This window comes from Rhinoraja longicauda, chromosome 15, assembly GCF_053455715.1.
Source record: "Rhinoraja longicauda isolate Sanriku21f chromosome 15, sRhiLon1.1, whole genome shotgun sequence".
Classification (NCBI taxonomy): domain Eukaryota; kingdom Metazoa; phylum Chordata; class Chondrichthyes; order Rajiformes; family Arhynchobatidae; genus Rhinoraja; species Rhinoraja longicauda.
In genome coordinates this window covers 17,910,236-17,935,401 of record NC_135967.1, presented here as the reverse complement: position 1 = coordinate 17,935,401, position 25,166 = coordinate 17,910,236, and the positions used below count along the sequence as shown (strand labels likewise).

Sequence of the window (25,166 nt, the reverse complement as noted above, 5' to 3'; positions counted from 1 at the left end):
CAGAAGCATGAGGGCCAGGAGGCGTAAATATGTTTACTCTAATGCGATGAACTTCACAGATAAGGTGGATGAGTTGAGGACATGGATGAGGACAAGTTGAGCATGGATCAGCGCCTGATAAAAATGAGGGCGAGAGGTCAGGACTGACAGTCAACATTCCAGGACGTAGAAATTTGAGGGGAATGCACTGCAGATCAGGGAGAGCATTACAGCGGTGCGGAGGGAGCATGCTCTACAGTGATCGGCCAAAGAGTTTGTTTGGGTAGTATGTTTTGATTGTTATGGTGTAGGCTTCCCAACTGCCAGCAGGGATTAGAACAAATATGTTGACAGATTGCACAAGGTAAAAGCAGTAAGGTTATAGTGTTCCCAATATTGATTACTTTGGTACAAAGAGCTCAGATAGAATGTAATTCATAAAATGTACCCTAAACTGGGAGAAGGCCGATTACCAGAAGTACATTGGATGGAGATGGAAAACATCAATCAATAAATGGGAGGCAACAAAGTAAAAGAGTTCAGAGTCAGCATGCCCTAGCAGCGCAAGAAGCCAACATGGTAGGTTTACAGAAACTTGGCTAACAAAGGATATTGAAAGCTTGAACAGGGAAGAAAGCAAATGTCTGATACAGAAAATTGGTATCCAACCAAACTGACATCTTCATTTGCCTCGGGATGATGGACAAAACTGTAGATATGATTTACCTAGACTTCAGTAAGGCTTTTGACGAGGTCCCACATGGTAGGCTGGTTCAGAGGTTAAGGCACAAGTGAGGTGATGCAGCGTGTGACGTCAAATTCTGCTAAGAATATATGGAGTAAAGAGCAAGGACCGTAGGAGTTCTGACATGGAGTGACCCAGGATGCAAGTCTACAGGTCACTGAAGGTGGCAACATAGGTGATAGGGAAGAATCAAGGAATTATAATTGTACAGCACAGAAACAATCGTGACATCGATCAGTTCCCATTCCATTCCTCTGCGTTAGACCCGAACCCCTATACTCCTTTCCCATCAAAATACCTGTCCAAATGCCTTTTAAAATCCATAATTGAATCTGCTTCCCCTCACACAAACCCTTTCCATTGCCCACTCCCTCTATTACCCAGTTTCTTTCCCCTCCCTCACCTTCCCATCACCCACACACTCCTCCCACTAGGTCCTCCCGCACTCCCTGCACTCTTTCCACCTGCCCACCATACAGATTATTTGTGTTGCATTCTTCTTTTCTTCTGCCTCCATCACCTACACCCCTTTGTTACCTTCAGTTATCCCCTCTCAGTCTCTGTTGCTATCTCCTCAGTTCCCTTCCCCTCACCTCCTTATTCTGGCCAGCTTCCCACTATCCAGTCCAAATGTAGGGTCATGACTGTCCGTTTCCCTTTCAGGATGCTGCCTCAGCCGCTGAGTTCCTCCAGCAATTTGTTTTATTTTGCTTTCGTCTCCTAACATAGGAAGGCAAGGGGTGATTTTATAGAGGTTTATAAAATTATAAGGGGCAAAGATTGTATCATTTGGTATTATTCCTTGGGCAGGAGAGTCTTGAACAAATTGCACAGGTTTAAGGTGGGGGTTGAGGGTGGGGAGAAATTCAAAGGTGATCTTGGAGGGGGGGGGGGTATGTTCTTCTCACAGAGGGTGATCAATATTTGAAATGAGCTGCAAAAACTGGTGACGGCGACAGGAACAGTACAATATTTAAAAGCACTTGAATAGATGTTTAGATAAAAAAGATGTGGAGAGATACAGGCCTAATGCATGCAAATGGAATGAGCAAAGATCAGCATCATAGTCAGCGTAGACATTGTGGGGCGAAGGGCCTGTTCTATGCTGCATGATTATGTGACATTTACTACAACACAGGCAGACCACTTGGAGCATGAGGACCATACCAATTTCCAGCAGAGCAATCTCATCACTCTTGTCCCAAACTCATCTTTCAATTAGATGTAAAAAAAAAACCAACTCTCTTTCACTAACAATACAGACTATAAACAAGACAATGCTCAACTGTGGCTATAAAATAAGCATGTAACTAAAAATGAAGCTCAGAACAGACCATAACTTTATTTAAAGGACTGCAAGTATTAAAAAAATTCAAATGGTTACCTGTTGCTATTAAACATTTATCGTATGTTATTTCCACATCATTGTCTAATCTTACTTTGTTTTCTCGGACATCCATGTTTACAACCTACAAAGATAAACAAAACCAACTCTTGCCATTAAGTCGCACTGCCCATAGTAAACCATCGCAAGATAGCCTTTTATGTTTAAGCACAAGCTTAAAAACTACAACATGCCATTATGCAAATAATCAAGAGAATGCAAGGTAATTAAAATAACAGATCTGTTGTGCACACTTCCCATTATTAACATGGCTTTCAAATCTGGTGTGATCCTGATACAATTACTAAATGTAAATTTTTAGACTTACTTTTGTACTAATTAACACTGCTACTCCTCCATTCTCCACAAAAGGTAACTCCTGAGGGCTGACATAGAAAGACGGGGGCTGGAAGTAAATACTGTTTTAAGAAAGGAAAAGGGCAAGTTAAAAAAAAACATGCAAGAATCAGACCCTTAAAACTTTTCTGTGGCCAACAGATGCAGCAGAATTAGGCCATTCAGCCCATCAAATCTACCCATTCAAACGTGGCTGATCTATCTCTCCCTCCTAACCCCATTCTTCTGCCTTCTCCCCACAACCCCTGACACCCTTATTAATCAAGAATCTATCTCTGCCATAAATATATCCATTGACGGCCGCCACCGCTTTTTGTGGCAAAGAATTCCATAGATTCACCATCCTCTGACTAAACAAATTCCAAGGAAAGTCCTTTAATTCTGAGACTCTCCCACTAGTGGAAACATCCTCTCCACATCCACTCTATCCAAGCCTTTCACTATTCGGTACGTTTCAATGAGGTCACCCCTCATTTTTCTGAACTCCAGCAAGTCCAGGCCCAGTGGCATCAAATGCCCATCATATGTTAACCATCATTCCTGAGATCATTTTTGTAAATCTCCTCTGGAATCTCTCCAGGGCCAGCACATCATTCTTCAGATATGGTGCCCAACATTACTCACAATATTCCAAATGTGGCCTGACCAGCATCCCTGTTTTATTATTCTAGCCCTCTTCAAAAATAAATGTTAGCATTGCGTTTGCCTTCTTTACTACCGATTCAACGTGCAGATTAACTGTTTGGGAAACCTGCATCAGCACTCCCATGTTCTTTTGTACCTCTGATTTCTGGATTCTCTCCCCATTTAGAAAATAGTCTACACCTTTATTTCTACTACCAAAATGCATGACTCTACACTTTGCTACACTATATTCCATTGCCACTTCTCTGCCCACTCTCCCAACCTGTCCAAGTCCTTCTGCAGAGTCCCTGCTTTCTCTGCACTACCTGCCCCTCCGGCTATTTTCCTATCATCTGCAAACTTGGCCACAAAGCCCTCAACTCGCTCATCAAAATCATTAATATACAACGTGTAGCGTACCAACACCCCAGCTCCGACCATTGCGGAACTCCGCTCGTCACTGGCAGCCAACCAGAAAAAGCCCCCTTTATTGCCACTCTTTGCCTTCTGCCATCCAGCCAACCTGATATCCATGCTGGTATCTGCCCTATGATACCGCGGCTCTCATCTTCCTTAGCAGCCTCACGTGTGGCACCTTAGCACAGGTAAACAACACCCATTGACTCTCCTTTGTCTGTCCTATTTACTTCAAAGAATTCCAAGAAAAAGGGTAGCACCAGCAATGGCTGCTTCGCCAACAGTCTGCCTGTCTCTTCTTTGTTGTTTGAAGTATGTGTTAAATGTATGTTTTAGTGTTCTTTTGCACTTTTTTTACGTGGGGGGTGGAGCCTGGGGGAATTTAAAAAAAATCTCTTATCTCGATGGAGATGCAACTTTCTTCCGTATCGTATCTTCGCACTGCGGCCTAACATCGAGGAGTTTGCGGTGTTTGCTGGAGACTGACTTCAGGAGCTCCAATCGCAGGAGCCTGCGGACTTACCATCGTGGAGTTCGCAGTCCCTATCGGGGACCGACTTCGGGAGCTCCAAGCAGCAGGAGCTTCAACCGCCCCAATGCGAGAGCTTCGATCGCCCCGACTGCGGATGGTTCGACTGACCCGACCGCAGGAGAATGAAGAGGAAGAAGATTGGGCTTTATTGCCTTCTATCACAGTGAGGAATGTGGGGAATCCGTTGTGGTGGATGTTTATGTTAACTTTTATGTAGTTATGTGTCTTGCTGCTTTTTTTTCATATGGCTGTATGGTAAATCAAATTTCACTGTACCTTAATTGGTACATGTGACAATAAACTGATCTTGAAACCTTGAGATTCGTCAGGCAAGATCTCCCCTTCACAAAACCATGCTGACTTTGGCCTATATTATCATGAACTTATAAGTACTCTGTAAGTTCATCCGTTATAATGGACTCTAAAATTTTACCAACCACTGAAGTCAGACTAACCAGCCTATAGTTCCCACTATTCTGCTTTGCTCCCTTCTTGTACAGCGGCAATATGGCAAATTTCCGAAATTCCCCTAGAATAGACTTTCTTCCCCCCCTCTTCCTTACCAAAGCACTTTTCCAAGAAAACTAAAGAATCAAAAACTCAACATCAGCATGGTGGCGCAGGGGTAGAGTTAATGCCTGACATCGCTTACAGCGCTAAAGACCTGGGTTCCATCCTGACTATGGGTGCTGTCTGTATGGAGTTCGTACATTCTCCCCGGGACATGCGTGGGTTTTCTCCTATATCTTCGGTTTCTTCCCACACTCCAAAGATGTACAGGTATGTAGATAGATTGGCTTGGTAAATGTAAAAATTATCCCTAGAGTGTGTAGGATAGTGTTAATATGCAGGGGATCGCAGGTCGGCGAGGACCTGGTGGGCTGAAGGTCTTGTTTCCGTGCTGCATCTCCAAACTAAACTATCAAGCTCAATGTTATGATTGAACTGGAAAGGAACAAAATGAGCAATTATTAAATATAAATTTCAGTAATATTATAAGCCTACCTCCTTTCTTTTCCATTCCATTGTTTAAATTTCAGCGTTTCCGTAACACTGGAGTCATCTGAAAACCAGAGCTCTTTCGAAAGTGGTGGCCGCATATAAGGCAAATCTGGTTCTTCCGTAACTATCAGAACCTAAAATAAAATATACACAAAACATTAAACACTTGAGAATTCAAACTATGATTCAATATCAAATTGCAATCTCAAAGCAAACTACGATAGATGCCAGAGGTTATAAATCAGAAAAACTAAAACCATTTTCTCTCCATGGAACCTGCCTAACCTTCCGAGTATTTCCAGCATTTTGTTGTTATTTTGCTTATACTCGGGCATTTAACTAATAGTCCAAGGTGCTTTATGGGAGAATAATCAAACAAGAAACAACAAAGGCCTAACTAAAAGGTACGAAGGCAGATGACCAAAAGTTCCTTTAAAAAGACAGGTTTTAAGAAACACTAAATGAAAGGTAAATCAGAGTTTTCGAAGTTCTAGATTTTAGAAACCTGGCAACTATTAGCGATTACCCTGGAAATGAGCAAAAGAGCAATAAAGAGAGCAACATTTACGTTGTCCAGCAAATGTATTTCAATGAAACTACTGCTTATTCTTGAAAACTCCAGCCATCCCGGGAATTAACCAGGTGAACTTACGCTACACTCCCTCAATAGCAAGAATGTCCTATCCTCAAATTAGGAGACCAAAACTGCAGGTACAGTCTCACCAGGACCCTGTACAACTGCAGTATGACCTCCTTGCTATTACTCAAATCCTCTCACTATAAAAGCAAACATGCCATTAGCTTTGTTCACTGCCTGCTGCACCTGCATGCTTACTTTCAGTGACTGATGTACAAAGACACCTTGGTCTTGTTGCACCTCCCCTTTTCCTAATCTGACACCATTCAGATAATCAATCAATACTTTATTACAGACTCAAGGTCCAGATAAAAGCCAAGACATTACATATAATAAACATGCAGAAGCACAATAAGTTACATACAAAAGCACAGTAAGTTACTAACAAAAGCACAATAAATTACATACAAGCACAAGGCATGGTTTAAAGCATTAGCCATCAGTGATCAACAACGAGACAATACCAATATCTCCACAACTGTGATTGGTAGCGTGTAGTACTGAACCTTATTAGTGATAATGCCAAGATGATCTCATTTTCAGAGTCATTAATTCGGCAAATAAATTTATACATTAAATTTCTTAGCACGGCTTGTAGGGTACTAACTCCTGCAGCCACAAGCATTTCACTTGCACTACACCATCTAGGTCTCTTAAGTAATATCCTTATGGCATCAATAAAAGCTACCTGAAGACTCTGTAAGCTAGCTTTTTTATAGTTTGACCACAAGTGTGCAGTGTAGAGTGGTGTACAGTATGCTCTGAACAGAGACATCTTCACCTCATCTGTACATGCACCAAACGTGCGCAAGAGAATGTTAGCTTGTGCATACATCATGCGGTGATGCCTATAAATATCCTCATCATCTGTCATTTGTTCTGTAATAAAATGTCCAAGATATTTTACCTTATTACATACACTAAGATTATTATCAGTCAATTTAAAATCAGGAAATTTTAGACATTTATCCTCTTTGGTTCTACAGATCATAACAACACTCTTACTGGCATTATATTTGATATCATGTTCCACACCAAATACAGAACATATAGCAAGGAGCTGCTGTAGACCATTGATAGATGGACAAAGGACCACAAAATCATCTGCATACATAATATAAGAAAATAACGGCAGATGCTGGTACAAATCAAAGGTATTTATTCACAAAATGCTGGAGTAACTCAGCAGGTCAGGCAGCATCTCAGGAGATGTCCAGACCCTTCGTGTCCAGACCCTTCTTCAGACTGAATGCATACATAATATGGTTCACTAAAGTGTTACCAATCATGCACCCAGTATTACAGGCTTTCAATTGCTTGGACAGATCATCAATATAGAGATTGAAGAGAACTGGGGACAAGATTCTCTCTTGTCTAACACCATTGCTAACCCCAAATGGGCCTGAGAACATATTGCCTCATTTTACTTACATAATCTGGTGAGCATACCAGTAAGCCCCCCCCCCCCCCTTGACTCAATTTAACAAACAACTTTCTGTGATTAACACGATCTTGCTAAAGTTATGGGCCTGTAATTATCAAGGCTGCTCACTTTACCAGCTTTGTCCTTAATGACTGGCACTAACAGAACAGACAACACTGAGTCTGGTAACATACCATGAATTATAAAGCCAGTAAAACAAATAGCAAGTAGAGGGGCTATCCTCATACTGGCATATTTAAGATGTTAAGCAGTAATATGATCTAAACCACTTGCTTTGTTGTCGGACAGCTTGTTTATAGCTTGATACACCTCATATGACATAATCACCATTGAATCATTACTCTCAATATTGTCCACCCTATACTGTCCACCCTATTGGACAATATTGTCCAATATTGTCCACCCTATAATAATCTGCCTTCTTAATCTTGCCACCAAAGTGGATAACCTCACGTTTTCTTAATAATGTGCATGAGAGTACTTGTTTAAAATGGTATGATAGTGATGCGACAGTTAAATTTCCAAACTGGTAATCCTGACATCTGGACTATCTCAATAACCTGGAACAAAAAACATTAACCATTGTCACAAAAGCCAACAGATTTACTACTATCCTTCATGGAAGGAAATCTGCCATACATATTCAATCGGCCATATATGTGATGCCAGACACTCCAAAATAATTGACTGAAATGGTAAACCACTCAGTTTAAGGGTAATTGTGGACAAGCAATAAATGTTGGGCTTGGCGGTGATGCCCAGATGTTAAAGAGTAAAATATACAGACATTAGTCTAACTGGTCCACGGTTTTCTGCTGTCTCATATAATTTTGTCCTGAATGGTTTTTCAGTCTGCTGGGATCTTTCCAAAATCTGCAGAATTTTCCACATCTGCAGCCACTTCTATTAACACCAGTGGCCCAGGCCATCAAATTTAAGGGATTTCACATTTCCCAGCACTTGCTCATCATGGTGATATTTTAATTTTCATTCATTTTTTCCCTAATTTTGCACTATTCGAATGCTCCTAGGGTCTTTTACCATGAGGATTAATACAAAATATTTGAATAATGTGCCTGTTCCTTAATTTCCAATGTTATTTTCCATTCTCATCCCCTAACTTTACTTTGTTCCTTTGAACAATTACTTGTAGAATTTCTACTGTCAATATAAAAACCTAAGAAATGGAAATCACGAGGATGCCATTCAACCCCCCTACCTCACGCTCTGCTATTCAATAAAATCATGATTGATCTTTGACCCATTTTAGTTTGCCTACAGTCACAACAGGTCAACTGAGGATGCGATCTCACTGGCTCTCCACTCGGCACTGGACCACTTGGACAATAAAAACACTTGCGTCAGGCTGTTGTTTATAGACTACAGCTCGACATTCATTACCATTATCCCCTCAAAGCTGGTTAGCAAGCTCACGGAACTGGGTCTCTGCGCATCCCTCTGCAATTGGATCCTCGACTTCCTCATCCACAGACCACAGCCTATTCGAATTGGCAAAAATACTTCTTCATTAACAATCAGTACTGGAGCACCTCAAGTCTGCGTGCTCAGCCCCCTGCTCTACTCACTCTATACTCGTGACTGTATAGCCGGACACAGTGCAAACTCCATCTTCAAGTTCGCCGACGACATCACCGTTGTTGGACGAATTACAGATGGTGATGAGTCAGAGTATAGAAGTTAGATCGACTGATTGACCAAAAGGTGCCAGCACAACAACTTGGCTCTCAATATCAGTAAAACCAATGAACTGGAAGAGGAAGGATGAGGACCCAAATCCTGTTTATAGTAACGGGACGATGGTGTAGTCAAAAACTTTAAATTCCTGGCATGCATATTTCTGAAGATCTTTCCTGGACACAGCACACTGATGCAATTATAAATAAAGCACTCTACTTCTCTACTTCCTGAGAAGATTACGGAGATTTGGTATGTCAGAGAGGATTCTCTTGAACCTCTACAGGTGTGCAGTGGAGAGCATATTAATAGTTGCAACATGGCCTGTTTCAGCAACTTGAACGCCCTAAGGAGCGGAAAAGACTGCAAAAAGTTGTGAACACTGCCCAGTCCATCACCGGCTCTGACCTCCCAACCACCGGATTTATCGGAGTCGTTGCTTCAAAAAAGCAGCCAGCATCTTCAGAGACCCACACCATCCTGGCCAAACACTAATTTCACCCCTGCCATCGGGAAGAAGGTACAGACAAGTGCAAGGGCTTACTTGCCCTACTGCTAATGTTTAGATCGCCAGACTTGCCTCACTCACTCCTAACCACACCATGACCAAATTTGGAGCCCAAAGGTTATGAATGCTTCTTGGAACAAAATACTTGTAACATTTTCCTTCCCCGATGGAATGAGAAAAGCTCAAACTTCAGCTTCAGTTTGAAAAAGTTTCTCGATTGTGATGGCTCCTAAAGATCTCGAGCAACTCCCATCAGCTCCAGTCACTACACATCTGCTCTCCCATGTCAGTTTTAATCTAATTTGTAATTAAGTTTTATAATTGCCCATCTATATTTAATCATATATATTTTTGATACTAATATTAATAATAATTCAGTGCCATAAGTGTAAATAAAACCATTTTAAAGCAGAGGAAATGGAGAACCACAATATTCACTTGTCAATTACTACCTCACTTCAATCGTGTCACACTCAAACTTTGCTACTGTTCCGGAAACTCAGTTTTACCTCTGGTGGTTTTTTACTAATTCAATTGATTTTTACTTCTGAAACCAGAGTATTCTTTCCCATCACTTCACTCAATTGTCTCACACAAAATACCAAGTTTCCCATTCTGAAGAACTACTTCTCCCTGGAATTAGATTATATCCTACTCACTGTGTTAGTAATAGACTTCAGTATGTATCCTAAAAAAAGTTACCAAATATCTGAGATGCGCCTGATATCAATAATATGATATTGCCATTTGCAGACAGTTTAAATTTCACCGACTATTTATCATTGACAATATTTATGAAACTATAAAGTTAAAGTTAAATATGATTTGCAAAAATCTATCCACCAAATTTGCAAATTTCATACTCTCTAGTCATATTTTGCAGAACTCCAACATGTGCCCAAATGCTGTGACGTCTCCCTTCCTAGGATGAGGAGGGCATATTCCCTGGGATGAGGATTAATCCGACAAGGCAGATTGAATATGAATGGCCTACCTATACAACATTATTTCAATGGCAGACTTCTGTACCCCAGAAACCCAACCAATTCTATTTTATCAATTTAAGTCATGCCATTCTGGATTTTACTGCTGCACTCATTTCTCTATGCTGGATACTCCCAATTTGGGAAACATGCTCTCAGCATCCACTGTGTCATTCTTCCCTCAGAACCTTGTTGATTCAATAAAATCATTTTTCATTCTTCAGGTATCCAATGACTACAGGTTCAATCTGCCAACCCTTACATTCACACTTTCAATTCATGAATTACTCTCATGAACCTTCCCTGCACTGCCTCTACTACAAACAACTGCTCTGTTAAAGCTGTAAGCCATACACTGGGTGTTATTTCATTAAGTATCATTGTGATAACATCCTTCGCCTGGACTACAGTATGCAAATGTACTTATTTTCCTAAAAGACTCCTTAAGGCACTGATTTCTTGTACATTTATAATTCGGGAATATTTCAAAATTCATCTTTGTCATTCCAATCATGCTCAAATGCAATTTCAGTTTGGATAATTTTCCTTTCTCTATCTGGGTCATATAGATATGTTACAACTCTTCCATTTTGTCATAGTAATTTAGCAAAGGAACAATTAAACATACTAAGGGATGGTATACTCAAATCGTATTTAATTAGAAATCCATACAAATAAATGAGATATTTGCCCACCCTTGCTCCAGGATCGCGTGCACGTATAGATCTAGCTGCAGCGAATGACGCAGTGCCTCCACCAATCAGAAGGTAAGGAACATGTGATGGTATGTCAGGCCTAGCACTGACTGGTTCAACTGTTGCTGCTGTCAGAAGAGGAGAAACACATTAAACAAATTCTATATAGTCTTGAGCAACAACAATGAAGGACTTTTCTCCAGCACCATCAATCACATAACAGGTAAGCTACATTACTTTGTGATCAATAATAGTTATGTATCTTAGTTAAAATGCAACAGATTATATTTTTTGCAATGAACTGCAGAAACAGCATCAGATGACCAGAAATTCAAATATCCCACAAGCAAATGCAGAAAAATATAATTCAATTAATTCAAATTTACAACCCTAAAATTAATTTCATCGTACAGTACACCCACGTTATAACGAACGATAGGGGATAGTGTAATGTGTTATCATTGTATGTAGTTGAAACAAAGAACAGATGATGGTTAATATACAAAAGGACCCAAAATGCTGAAGTAACTCAGCAGGTCAGCCAGTATCTCTGGAGAACATGGAGAGATGATGTCGCGACCCTTCTTCAGACTGATTCAGTCTGCTGACTTACTCCAGCACCCTGTGTCGTTTCACCTTAAAACTAGGCGGCGATGACACTGGTCAGTAGCAGCAAGCTCCTTCCGATCAGCTACCCTATCGACTGCCCTGCACAGCCCACGTCACAGCCCCCGGTTGTCAGCTCCCACTCACCCCGTCAATCCATTGTAAAGGGGTACATTAAAATGAGGGTTTACTGTACTTCTAAATCACACAAGGTGCCCATATATATATATCGAGAACAATTCAAGTAACTGCATAATTTGGACCACAGGCCGCATGAATTGTTTTTTCAGACACCATAACAATGTCATTTTAATCACGTTATACTTCAATATACAGCATCAGTAACTCCAATCAGATCAAGATACATGGATGCAATTCATCTAATATTTACATCAAATTCACAATATTATCAAATTGATCATTAAATATACATTGATTTTGTTTAATGGTTTGCAAGGACAAAATAAAACTTAAAATACTGTACGTGGGAAAAGGTCAAAACGCACCTTCAATCTCAGTTTCCAATTTCTCTGCTTTCACTGAACCGGGCAATTCAGAGGCATCTGCTGTAATGACAAATACACATCATAAACCATTGGACACAACTTTCTTATCATACAATGTTTAAAACAATTCAGAGCCAAATTAATCAGGCTCATGTAACCCAATCCTCATCCAGATGAAAACATTTTAATTGGAAGGTTTTGATGAGACATAATAAAATAGCCCAAAGTCAGCATGGTGTTGTGAAGGAGAAATCTTGCCTGTCAAACCTGTTGGAATTCTTTGAGGAAGCAAATAGCTTGATAGACAAAGGAGAGTAGAAACATTTTGTTTATCTGGATTTTCAGAAGGCCTTTGATAAGGTGCTGCACGTGTGGCTGTTAAAAAACTATGAGAGCCCATGGTATCAGTCGGAAGATACTAGCATTGATAGACTTTGGCTGAATGGCAGAAGACAGATTGGGAATAGTGGGGGCTTTTTCTGGTTGGCTTGTAAGGGTTAACATTGGGCAAGCAGCTATGTAAGGGTTACCATGCCCAATGTTAACCCTTACAGGCTGCCAGTGACTCGTGGTGTTCCTCAGGGGGTCAGTGTTAGATTATGGAATTGATGGCCTCGTGGCCAAGTTTACGGATGATACGAAGATAGGAAGGGGGCAGGTAGTGTGGAATAGGTAAGGAGAGCGGGAAAAGAAGTGGCAGGTGGAGTGCAGCATAGCAAACTGTACGGTCATGCACTTTGATAGTGTAAGGGGTTAAACGTTCAAACCTTTGGCCATATGGGTTTTATTGCAGGGGTGTAAAAAAGGTGTAAAAGCTCCAGTTCGTTTATGTAGCCAGGACATCCTGTTGTTCCATGGAGGCACGGTTTATGGCTTTAAGGCTTTGATGGTTGACCATCCTTTGATATGGGCAACTGGCTTTAAGGCTTTGATGGTTGACCATCCTTTGATATGGGTAACTGGCTTTAAGGCTTTGATGCTTAACCATCCTTTGATGGTTAAGGGGAACATTTGGTCATATCGACTGTTCTTTGGTCCTGGGAATACCGAGGACATGTAGGTCACAAAGGACATGGAGGACATGGGGGGTCCTAAAGGGGACATCAAGATTTATAGGACATTGTAAAACTTGCCATATATGGTAGCAACAGGAAATGTATTTTGGGTATAAATATGTGTAATTGTTAGCATTTGGGGAGAGAGACTACACTAGCTTCCTGAGTGTTTCTAAACGCTCCGGTTTCTAGACTCTCTCCCACCTGGGTGAGTAGAATAAAGAGTTTAAACGAATTCGGTTGTCTGCCTGTTTTTTCTAATAGGCCACAGACTACAACATTTGGCGTAGTCGGCAGGATCTCTTTGGCACCGTCAACCACGAACGACTAAGCGGCATCGGTGGCTGAAACACGTCCGCAGGGGACAGAGTGCACTTCTCGACCGTTGTTCGAGACCCCGGACGTTGACGTTTTTCAGACATTGAAGTCCCTCGTTTGGGGTTGATTTCGTGTCCAACTGAGATTCACGGACGAACCGATAAGGATAAGGATAAGGATAAGGATACGGATTAAGAAGGTAAGGGGGCGGTCACTCTTGTTGTCATTGTCTTGGTCTGGGTGCAATTAATATTTATTAGTAATATTTATTGGTAGTATTTATTGATAACATATTTTCGGGTAATTAGCAATCAGACATATGGGACAATCTTTGGATAAGAGTGATGGCGGTGCCCCGGTACAACACATGTGTTATTTATTGCCAGAAAATGGTAAAGATTATAGAATGTTATCTGCTTCATTAATGAAACGATTGGGAAACGAGTCCTGGCCAGTGGGAGGTACATGGAATGTAGAAACTATCAAAGCAGCGGAACAATTGATTTGGGAGCGGGAAGCGGCAAAGAAATGGAAAAAGAGGATTAAGGAATGGAAGGAGGAGGCGCAGAAGCGCCATCAGGAGTCGAGGGAGCGAAGTTGGAGGGAAAATGCAAGTAGTAGAGGGATATCGGTATGTGATAAGTCGGGTGTACCAAAAACATTGGATATTCTGCAGGCGGAATGTAAGGTGTATGATCTAAAACTCGGCCGTAATACCCGAGCTCGAGGAGAATTTAAAACCGGTATCAAAGGGATATATCCCGCACAACAACCAAAGTCAGAGTCCGAACCACTGGAAGGCATAGCGGCTATATTAGGTAATCAGGAATCCGAGGGTGACGAGGAACCCTGGACACGTCCGATCCCCACAGCCCCACAGGTAGCGCTACCAGCTGCAGTGTTGCCAGTCCCTGTCCTACCCTCCCCGCCAGAATACTCGGGACAACCTCCCGATTATGAGGCAGCATCAGGGGACGTGGGTAGGTCCCAGACAACCATTGGTGAAAGGGTTAAGTTGCGCCACGAACAAGAATCTGCACGAGCGGCGGTAGAGACTGAGGGTACTGCCTTCCCTATTCGCATGGTTCCCAACCCACAGGCTGGACAGGGTAACCAACCAGACGTGATTCCTGTTCGATCCCCGTGGAAGCCATCCGATCTTGTCATTATTACCCAACAGGCGCCGAATAAACAAGTAGATGCCCAGGGATTTGTTAGTCATTTCTGCATTATGATGCAAGTTTACAAAGCGAGTCCCGAAGATCAGTTTGATGCTCTGTCCCTCCTCCTCACCCCTGCTGAGTCTCTAAAGTGGAAAGCGGCGATGGCACATAGGGCTGCTGTGCCTCAGGACACTTATTTACAAATACGAGGATTCCAAAATCAAGAGCCACAGCAGGTTGAGCACATGTTGGAGGCTTTAAAGATGTCCCTAAGGCCACGGGTTGATATGTCTCGAGTGTTGGAAACTAAACCCAAACCTGGCGAGGAGGGATCTGATTTTTTCCAACGGTTTTGTAGTGTATATGCTAATTACAGTGGGGACACCAATTACCACACTGGGCAGCCCTCCGCTCAATTCAATGCTATCTTTATGCAATGTCTGCCTCCAGCGATTCAAGCCTTGGTTAATACTGATCTGGACTGGGCTACGAGGAGTGTGGAGGAATTCCGTCGATTGGTACTAGCCCATTGGAAACGAAGTAAGCCAACAATGCCTACGGGGACTAATACCGGTGTCCAGGTAAAACATGAATACTTGTTGAACCCAGTTATGGGTGATGATGAGAACTGGACAATGAGATGGGAAATAGTAGGATATTCTACCAACAACGAAGGGGTAATCACCGTGGTCAGAGATCTGATTTTGGACGTTCCCAACAGCGACGATGGCAAGGAAGTAGGAACGGCCACTGCAATGCTGGTCCCGACCGATCGGATCCAGATCTAGGTACGTGTTATAACTGCGGAAGTAGAGATCATTGGAGACGTGAATGCCCTACTGGGCAGGGACAGTATGGACAAAGTGGGGGCTATGCCCTACCACGCACCCCCTACACCATCAGGGAGCCTGGGAAACGACAAGACCAAAATTATTATAGCCGTTGAGGGTGCAGTGGGGGCTCTCGAAATTTCCCCGTTGTCTCCACAGCAGAAGGGGAGCCTATGATGGACATTAATGTTGCTGGACACCCGGTCCGGTTTTTGATTGATACTGGAGCAACCCTGTCTACCCTGGACAGAGCAGTGGTGGAGAGACACCACCTCCCCTTATCTTCCCGTTACACCTATCTTTCCGGCTTAGAAGGACGGTCGCAGCAATACCGCCAAACTGAGGTACTTTCAGTAATGGCTTTGGGGATCCAGTGCCAAGTGGCTTTCTCAGTAACAGACGGTATCGGGTGCTGCCTGGCAGGACGTGATCTTTTATGTGCCTTGTGTATTCTCATTATTTGTCACCCTCAAGGTCTGATTGTCGAGCGTACTTATCAGACGAACCTTGTACGCACACCCTGCCCACCTCAGTGGTGGTCCATCGATGTGCCACCATCGGCCCTGTGTGAGGACATCCTGGACTCCCATGTTACCCTTGCCTACGATGCCACCGGCATAGATGCATCTGTTGCTGATTTCTACAAGCGATTCTCAGGAGAAGAATGTCGGGTACTAGTTTACGGACATGTTGAAGGACACGCTGGAACGGCTCTTCTAGTAGAAATCCCCTGTCTCCTGTGGAAACAACCGCCAGGAATATTACCCCACATCACCCTCCGCGTTAATGATGGACACACAGCAAAGGAGCTTGGTGGACAGGCATTTAAAGCGCAGGTACAAACGGATCAGGCGCTCTACGATATCTACCAGGAGGTCCCGGACATAGGAGGGACGGTGATGTACTGGAGCCGCACCTGCCTTCTCACTGGACGGGTAGCCCATCACCAGGCCCAGGACTGTGAAGTGCCAAAAGGTGATTTTTGGGCGCTCAGTGATATTGAAGTGGGAAAGACTATCTGCGATCCTGTGCGGATCCAGATCCTACCAGATGTACGGCTACCCCAACTACCACAATATCCACTTAAAAGGACAGCGGTGGATGGAATACGGACCCTGGTGACAGCTTTGCTTCAGCAAGGTGTCTTAGTGCCCTGCAGCTCACCATGTAATACCCCTATTTTTCCCGTCCCTAAACCGGGACGGAATATGTGGAGATTAGTTCAAGACCTACGGGCCATTAATGAAATTGTGGTCCCTATGACACCGATAGTATCTAACCCCGCTACTATACTGAGCCTAATTCCGGCCTCCGCTGCCATCTTCACCATCGTGGATCTCCAGCACGCTTTCTTTGCCGTACCATTACATTCGGAATCCCAGTACTTATTTGCTTTTACCTATGAGGGACAACAATACACCTGGACTCGATTGCCACAAGGATTTGTCCACTCACCTATCATTTTCTCTCAGGTCTTAGCAAAACAGTTAGCCACGTTACAGTTAACCCAGGGTTCTACCGTAGTACAGTATGTCGATGATTTACTTTTGGCTAGTCCATCCCTGACTGCAAATCAAAAGGACACAAACACTTTGTTGCAGGCATTACACTCCTGGGGGTATGCGATTCCCAAACGGAAGGTGTCTGAGGGCTGTGAGACCGTTAAGTTCCTAGGGATTATGCTTACTGCCCAGGAGTGTGCCCTCACCATAGATCGTACGGCGCCTATTCGTAACTACGTGACGCCGACTACCCCTAAGCAGATGCGGGCTTTCCTCGGACTTATTAATTTCTGTCGACAATGGATCCCGGATGTTGCTGCCTACATTAAACTCCTGTCTCCACTTTCTTCTGTCAAGGCACCCCAACATTTTGCGCTCACTGAGGAGCAGCTGCAAGCCTTTACATCACTCCGTGAAGCCGTGACCAGTGCCCCAGCACTCGGGAGACCTCTCTACGACCGACCATTTCATCTGTATGTTACTATTACTGACGGGTGCGCCTCTGGGGTTCTCACCCAGCACCACGGGACGAGCCATCGCCCCGTGGCCTATTTCTCCTCACCTTTGGACTCGGTGGCTCTCACCTTCCCGCCGTGTTTGCAATTACTCCCCGCCATTCATGTCTTGCTGGGAGCATCGGCCAATTTGACATTACACCATCCGGTTGTGGTATATACCACCCATGCTATTTTACAGCTGCTCAACCAACCGCCACGCAGTCACCTCTCCAGTGCTCACCAGCAGAAGTATGAACTTGCTCTTTTAGGTAATCCAGCTCTGACTTTTCGCACCTGCACCACCATTAATCCTTCAGCCTTCCTCCCTCCGGAGGAGGCACCTCCTCATGATTGTATTGCTCTGACAGAATTGGCCTTACAGATGACAACCACCATATCGGACATGGCACTGTTGAATGCCCGGAATATTTATGTGGATGGCTCCTCTTTGGTAACAGATTGTGGACAACGACGTGCTGCTTATGCAGTTGTGGAAGATGGGGCAACCCTTGAATGCGCCTCTTTCAGTTCATCTCACTCTGCCCAGCAAGCCGAATTATTTGCCCTCACGCGGGCCTGCCATCTTTGCGCTGGCCAACGTGCTAATATTTATACCGACTCACGATATGCCTTTGGAGTTGCACATGATTTTGGTGCCTTGTGGCAGCACAGGGGCTTTTTGACTGCTGCAGGCACTCCTATTAAAAATGCCCTGTTTGTTCAAAATCTACTGGCGGCTTTAACACTCCCAAACACCTTGGCTGTCATTAAATGTAATTCGCATACATCTGCCAAGGATCCCGTTTCTGTCGGGAATGCATTGGCTGACACATTGGCACGCACAGAGGCCCTGACCCCTACCCTTTTAGTCCCTTCAGGCGAACAACAAGTTTTCTGTAACTACCGCTATGCCCAGTGTTTCGGAACTCTGCCAGCTTCAGGGGGACGCCCCCGAGGCTGAGAGACACCAGTGGAGCCAGGATGGGTGTTCCCCTCGCGAATCTGACTCGCTTTGGGTTACTGCCTCTGGCAAAGTTTGTGTCCCTAACGCGCTTTTACCTGTTTTGTTGCATTATGTGCACTCTCTTACCCATGCTGGTAAGAGGGGAATGTTGGATGTAATAAATGCTACATGGTATCACCCCAAAATGAGTAGGGGGGTGACGAAAATTACTGCTGAATGTGTGATCTGTGCAAAGAACAACCCCGGTCGTACGGTTCTGATGGAGCCACGAACCACGCCACTATCCCGGCGACCGTTTGAATGTTTACAAATTGATTTTATTGAATTGCCACGTGTACATAGTTATAAGTATTGTTTAGTTATTGTTGATGTGTTTAGCCGGTGGATTGAAGCGGTGCCAACGACTAATAATACAGCTACCACCACGGCAGCAGTTTTATTAAGGGAGATAGTACCACGGTTTGGATTACCATGTACATTAAGCTCGGACAATGGAGCCCATTTCACAGCTAAAGTTAATGAGGAAATGTGCAAACAGTTGAATATCCGGCAGCAGTTCCACTGCGTACACCATCCACAGGCTGCAGGTATAGTGGAACGAGCAAATGGCACACTAAAAAATAAATTGGCCAAACTCCAAGAGGAGACTAAATTAAATTGGGTCCAGGTCCTGCCGATGGCATTATTCTCTATGCGTATAACCCCCCACTCTACTACAGGTTTAACCCCAGCTGAGGTATTATACGGGAAACCACTCCGAACCCCTTGGGGGGCAGAGGAAAAAGGGTGCATCAACCTCCATGAACTGCACGCCCTGGATGAGCGTTTAATTCAATATATGAAATTATTAACTCAATCTTTATCAGCCTTGCATTCTCAGGTTCGAGACGCTCAGAAACCATGGGACGATTCGCCACCGCATGATTTACAGCCTGGAGACTATGTTTGGACCCGTAACTGGAATCGTGAGAAACTAGGAAAAAGGTGGAACGGACCAGTCCAGGTGTTACTAACTACCCCGACGGCTGTGAAGGTGGAAGGAAATCCTCGCTGGATACATTGCTCAGACTGCAAGAAATATTTGTCCCAGGGGGGAAACCACGGAACAACATGAGGCTGACATGGGGATTGTGTATTATATTAACCCTTGGTAGTCAGGTAGAAGGTCGAACCTCGGGTCTCGGACGAACTAATCATTTTCTTTCTTTATGTCGGACATATGCTTCAAAGGTGGAACGGTCTGCCTGTTGGGTATGTGCCCAGGTTCCAACACATGGTAGAAGCATGATGCCTCTTTACCCGGTCCCCTTTACTCCGAGTGAAGTCAGGTCTGCCCGGGTCTTTTTGAATCACTCACAGAGCCCTGGCCCCAATAATTGGTGTACGGATTATGAAAACCAATCGGATGACTGTGGATGTCAGTGTTTTAATGGGTGGTCCTTGAGACCCTATCTTAATCAAACACAGGAAAATTGGCCCCGGATACAGATTAATTCTCCTCATGACTCTCCAGAAACGCCAATAAATACAACCTGTTTCTGTAGAATGGGATCTAGACCAAATGAGGTTAGCCTGTCTGTGGGATTCAGCACATGCACCCATATCAGTACTGCAGTTCCCCCAAGACCTCTTAATGGGACTTACTTAATATGTGGGAACTGGGCATATGTCTGGTTACCAGGACTATGTCGCCACAGTATGATCAGGGATCTTATGAGACCTGGACAGGGTGCTGTTATCTAGCTTTTGTAATCCCACATTTACGAATTATAAATCATCCCCTACAGCATCCAGAGTGGCGCTCCAAACGAGCTGTATCGGAGTTTGAGAGGTTTTGGTGGATAGTATTCCCAAGATGGGGAACCGCTCGGGCGGGAACTGAAATTAGAAACTTAGCTAGTGCCCTGGAACAATTAGCAAATTGTACTGCTGATGGACTGTACGAGACTCAGGAACAAATAGGCCAGTTAACAACTGAAATGGTGGCTCTGCGTCTTGTCGCTCTCCAGAATCGTATGGCCCTAGATTTCCTGCTAGCCGAGAAAGGGGGTACCTGTGCTATGATAGGGCAAGAATGTTGTACATTTGTACCAGATGTATCCTCTAATATCACCAATATCGCGGGGCATGTGAGGGAGGTTATAGAAGGGGCTAGGAAGATAGGGGCAGATTTAGCCAAGGATCGAATTAATGCTTCCAGATGGGATTGGTTTGGTTTAGGATATTTGTGGGGACCGATTTTCCATTATGGCAGTATCTTTCTGTTAATTATAGTGATTCTGTTAATTTGTTATTGTTTCGGTCCATGTATACGCCAACTACTTGTTAATCGGTCAATTTAAAAATAATTTTTAAACACAAACACAAACGGTGATTATACTATAATCAAAGAGGGGAATGTAAGGGGTTAAACGTTCAAACCTTTGGCCATATGGGTTTTATTGCAGGGGTGTAAAAAAGGTGTAAAAGCTCCAGTTCGTTTATGTAGCCAGGACATCCTGTTGTTCCATGGAGGCACGGTTTATGGCTTTAAGGCTTTGATGGTTGACCATCCTTTGATATGGGCAACTGGCTTTAAGGCTTTGATGGTTGACCATCCTTTGATATGGGTAACTGGCTTTAAGGCTTTGATGCTTAACCATCCTTTGATGGTTAAGGGGAACATTTGGTCATATCGACTGTTCTTTGGTCCTGGGAATACCGAGGACATGTAGGTCACACAGGACACGGAGGACATGGGGGGTCCTAAAGGGGACATCAAGATTTATAGGACATTGTAAAACTTGCCATATATGGTAGCAACAGGAAATGTATTTTGGGTATAAATATGTGTAATTGTTAGCATTCGGGGAGAGAGACTACACTAGCTTCCTGAGTGTTTCTAAACGCTCCGGTTTCTAGACTCTCTCCCACCTGGGTGAGTAGAATAAAGAGTTTAAACGAATTCGGTTGTCTGCCTGTTTTTTCTAATAGGCCACAGACTACAACAATAGTAGGAATAAAAGCATGAGTATTTTCTAAATGGGAAGATTCAGAAATCGGAAATCGGCAGAGCTGGTGCAGGATTTCCAAAAGATTAATTTGCAAGTTGAATCGGTGGTAATGAAGAACAATGCAATGTTAGCATTCATTTCGAGAGGACTAGAATATAAAAACAGGAATGCAATGCTGAGGCGTTATAAGGCATTAGGACAGACCCCACATTTGGAGAATTGTGAGCAGTTTTGGGCCCCATATCCGGGAAGGGATGTGCTGTCATTGGAGAGAGTCCAGAGAAGGTTTACGAGTATGGTCCCAAGGTTGAGGAGTGTTTGACAGCTCTGGACCTGTACTCGCTGGAGTTTAGAAGGATGAGGGAGGACCTCATTGAAACTTACCGAATAGTGAAAAGCCTGAAAAGAGTGGATATGGAGAGGATCTTTCCACTAGTGGGATAGTCTAGGACCAGAGTACACAACCTCAGAATAAAAGGATGTACTTTTAGAAAGGAAAAAGATAAGGAGAAAATTTGGCCAGAGGGAGGTAAATCTGTGAAAATCATTGCCACAGACAGTTGTGAAGGCCAAGGTATTTTTAAAGCTAGGATTGACAGGTTTTGATTAGTGAGGATGTCAAAGGTTATGGGAAGAAAGCAGGAGAATGGGGTTGAGAGGGAACGATAGATTGGATGATTGAATGGCAGAGTAGACTTGATGGGTTGAATAGCCCAATTACACTTCTATGACTTATGAAACGGTAGACATGAAAATTTTTAAAAGCCAGAAGCAGCAAAATTTTCATCTTCAGTTCAAAACTTCTTAAATTACCCAAGCAAAGTCCACATTTTCCATGTTTTGAATCAAAGGCAGGGCCTTCAAGGAAACATTATGCTTGCAGAATTAATACCAGTCAAAGCAACCGCCAAATATCAACTTGACATGTTTCACTGAACACAGTCCAAGAAAATCAATTAGCATAAGACAAACTAAAACAAAAATGGAGAAATATGTGCACCTTCCAGACTTAATAGCCTCCAACAAAAATATGTAGTTTCTTTATGCTGCCTCCTTTTATTTACTTCAGTTCAGTTCAAAGGACTAACAACTTTTAGCCTCTGGCTATGAACTATCTGCGCACCACCACTTCCAGCTGAACTATCTATGCACCACCATTTGCAGCCAATGTAATTCCATCCAAGGTGATAAGAGTCCTGAATTACTTCCAATTTTTGCAAACAATATGCCAAGTTTCCTTTATTTTAAACAACTAGGCAAATAATCCCCCTTTTATAGAGATAGATATTTTTGTCAGAAGAATTCCTTTTTGTTAATAATTTACTTTTATCAGACTTGACAAAAGCAAGCAGCCTTTATTAATTTCTGTAATAATGGCATCAGTGGGTCAGATACTTTCAAAACAAGATAAATTACAATAAGAGTCTCACTGCTAATATATTGTCAATTATTTTTTTACAATCATTATTAGCTAGGAAACCAGACTACTGTTATGAACAGTGAATTATCCAATTTTAAGTAACCCTACTTACCTCTTTTCCCCTCTATCTTCCAGTAGTTTCCCCCCTCCCTTGTGCACACCCATTTCTCCCACTATCCCAACCCTCCTTTATTCCTCCCCTTCCACCTGCATCCCTCCCTCCCTCTTACTTTGCATTTCACATTCTCTTCTCTTCTTGTCTGGCACCTTTTCAACTCCTTTTCAGTTCTAGCCTGTCACTTAGTCCACCTGTGTAGACAGGAATTCCAGATGCTGGTTTAAACCAAAGATGGACACAAAATGCTGGAGTAACTCAGGCAGCATCTCTAGAGAGAAGGAATGGGTGATGTTTCGGAAAGGGTCTAGACTGGAAACATCGCCCATCCCTTCTTCAGAAGGGTCTACCTTCTACCTTTCTTTGTCTTCTTTTATTGTACTACTAGACCATGTGGACCCGTTGGGTCCAAACCTCTCCTGCATTTGTGCAGCACCCTCTCCTCCCCCTCCCCTACACCCTCCCCTTCACACCTCCCCCCCCCTTCCCTCCGCCCCTCCCCACCCCCACCCTCCCTACCCTCCCCTCCCTCCCTCCCCCTCTCCACATCCCTCCCTCCCCCTCTCCTCCTCCCTCCCCCTCCCCCCCTGCCTTCCTACCCCCCCTCCCTACTCCTCTCGCTCCCCCTTCGGCCCAACAGTGGAGCCGTTACCGGGTGGGGAGACAAGCAAAAGCCTGTTGCTTTTTCAGCTTTCTCTCCCTGCCTATAATGTCTGAAGGGTCCCGACCCAAAATGTTACCCAGCCATTCCCCCCACAGATGCTGCCTAATCTGCTGAGTTACTCCAGCACAAGAGTGTGAGAAAGGGCACCAAGTACAGAATCAGAGTCATGTTAAACAACTGCAAAAGCCCACCTTTTAGATACACGAGTTAAGACTTTCAATGAGAGTGCCAAATATCTGCTGCACCTCTGCCTGCATCTGCACCTCAAGAAAGCAGAAGAAAATACTTACTTACCTTTTGCTGACAATTCTTCAGGTTTTCTTTCCTCACTGGATTTTAATCGCATCTGTGCGACGCGCACTTTGTACCTTTCTTTGTCTTCTTGTAATGTACTATATACCTGTGAACAAATTGTGTTAATGTGGTATATCTGATCAACATTTCCAAATTAATTAAAAAGTGATTTTTTGTTTCTAAATTTGTTTTATCTAATTGTTTCTAAAATTGACGCTGGCGTCGTTCATTATGTATTTCATCTGGTGTTAAATGTATTTTCATATGCCTTCATCAATGCCAATTGATTCAGCTCTCCTGGTGATCCAACAACAGAAAGCAACATTGAGCTGTCAGTGCAGGGGTCAGTGTTTCTGATTGAGGAATGGCGGGAGTGGGAGAAAAATATCAGACAAGGAAATATTCAAGAAGATCATGAGGTCTTATCAGCCTGTCAAGATCCAGTACATGAAACAAAAATAATTCTGAAAATGTATTGCAACAATTTTGAAGAAGAGATGAGTGAGAAGAGTATTTCAATGGTACAATTTCACTGTAGACAGGATTATTTCAGATTGAAGGATTTCTATTCCAAAAATACCCGTCGGCTGGAAAGTGGGGATTTTGTAAAGTTAGATATTTGGATGGCTCGAGTGAGGCAACAGAGAAGATGTCTAAATACAACAAAGGTTACAAGTGGAGGCTGGACCAATTAATGTATTACAATCAGTGAACATTTAATAAACACCATCAATTTATGAAATTTATGTTTCAGCTATAAACTCTTAAAAATCACAGGAAATGGGTGGTACGTGGCAGACTTTCTGTTTGCTTTTAACAGTAGTCCAAAATTAATCTATTTTAAATAATCCTATGTGTCAAATAACACTCTGCTGGAATAGCCCAGCGAATTGAGCAGATGCAGGTGTTGGACAATTCATCAAGTTCCTCCACCAGCTTGTTTGTTGCTCCAGCAACTGTTCAACAGGTTTTTTGTGCCTCTATGTATGTCAAACATATTTCTGACTTGATCTCATTAGAACATTCAACATTGGACCTCAATCAAACAACTTCTAAGTTAAGATTCGCCGAGGAGGGTCGTAATATAACTCAACTTGTTCAAGGGAATACAGTATTTTAATATGACATTGTATGCAAGTGTAAAAATAACATTGTTAAAATAAGATTGGAGAGGGAAATAATTCAGTATCAGAAATGTCATAAACAGAGGTTTAATGACTGAGCAGTGAATATAAAA

The 25,166-nt window shown here is 43.1% G+C and overlaps 1 protein-coding gene across 5 annotated transcripts in view; it reads right to left on the bottom strand.

Annotated features, from left to right (window-relative positions):
- Positions 1–25,166, bottom strand: part of aifm1 (apoptosis inducing factor mitochondrion associated 1) — a 65,485-nt gene that overhangs the window by 22,021 nt on the left and 18,298 nt on the right. For all 5 annotated transcript variants that reach the window (XM_078412276.1, XM_078412273.1, XM_078412272.1 and 2 more), the window contains 6 exons: positions 23,930–24,035; positions 12,115–12,174; positions 11,003–11,130; positions 5,044–5,174; positions 2,437–2,527; positions 2,109–2,193 (listed from right to left, as the gene is read on the bottom strand). In XM_078412276.1, coding sequence (XP_078268402.1) covers positions 2,109–2,193; positions 2,437–2,527; positions 5,044–5,174; positions 11,003–11,130; positions 12,115–12,174; positions 23,930–24,035 — 601 coding nt within the window. The remainder of the gene's footprint in view (positions 1–2,108; positions 2,194–2,436; positions 2,528–5,043; positions 5,175–11,002; positions 11,131–12,114; positions 12,175–23,929; positions 24,036–25,166) is intronic.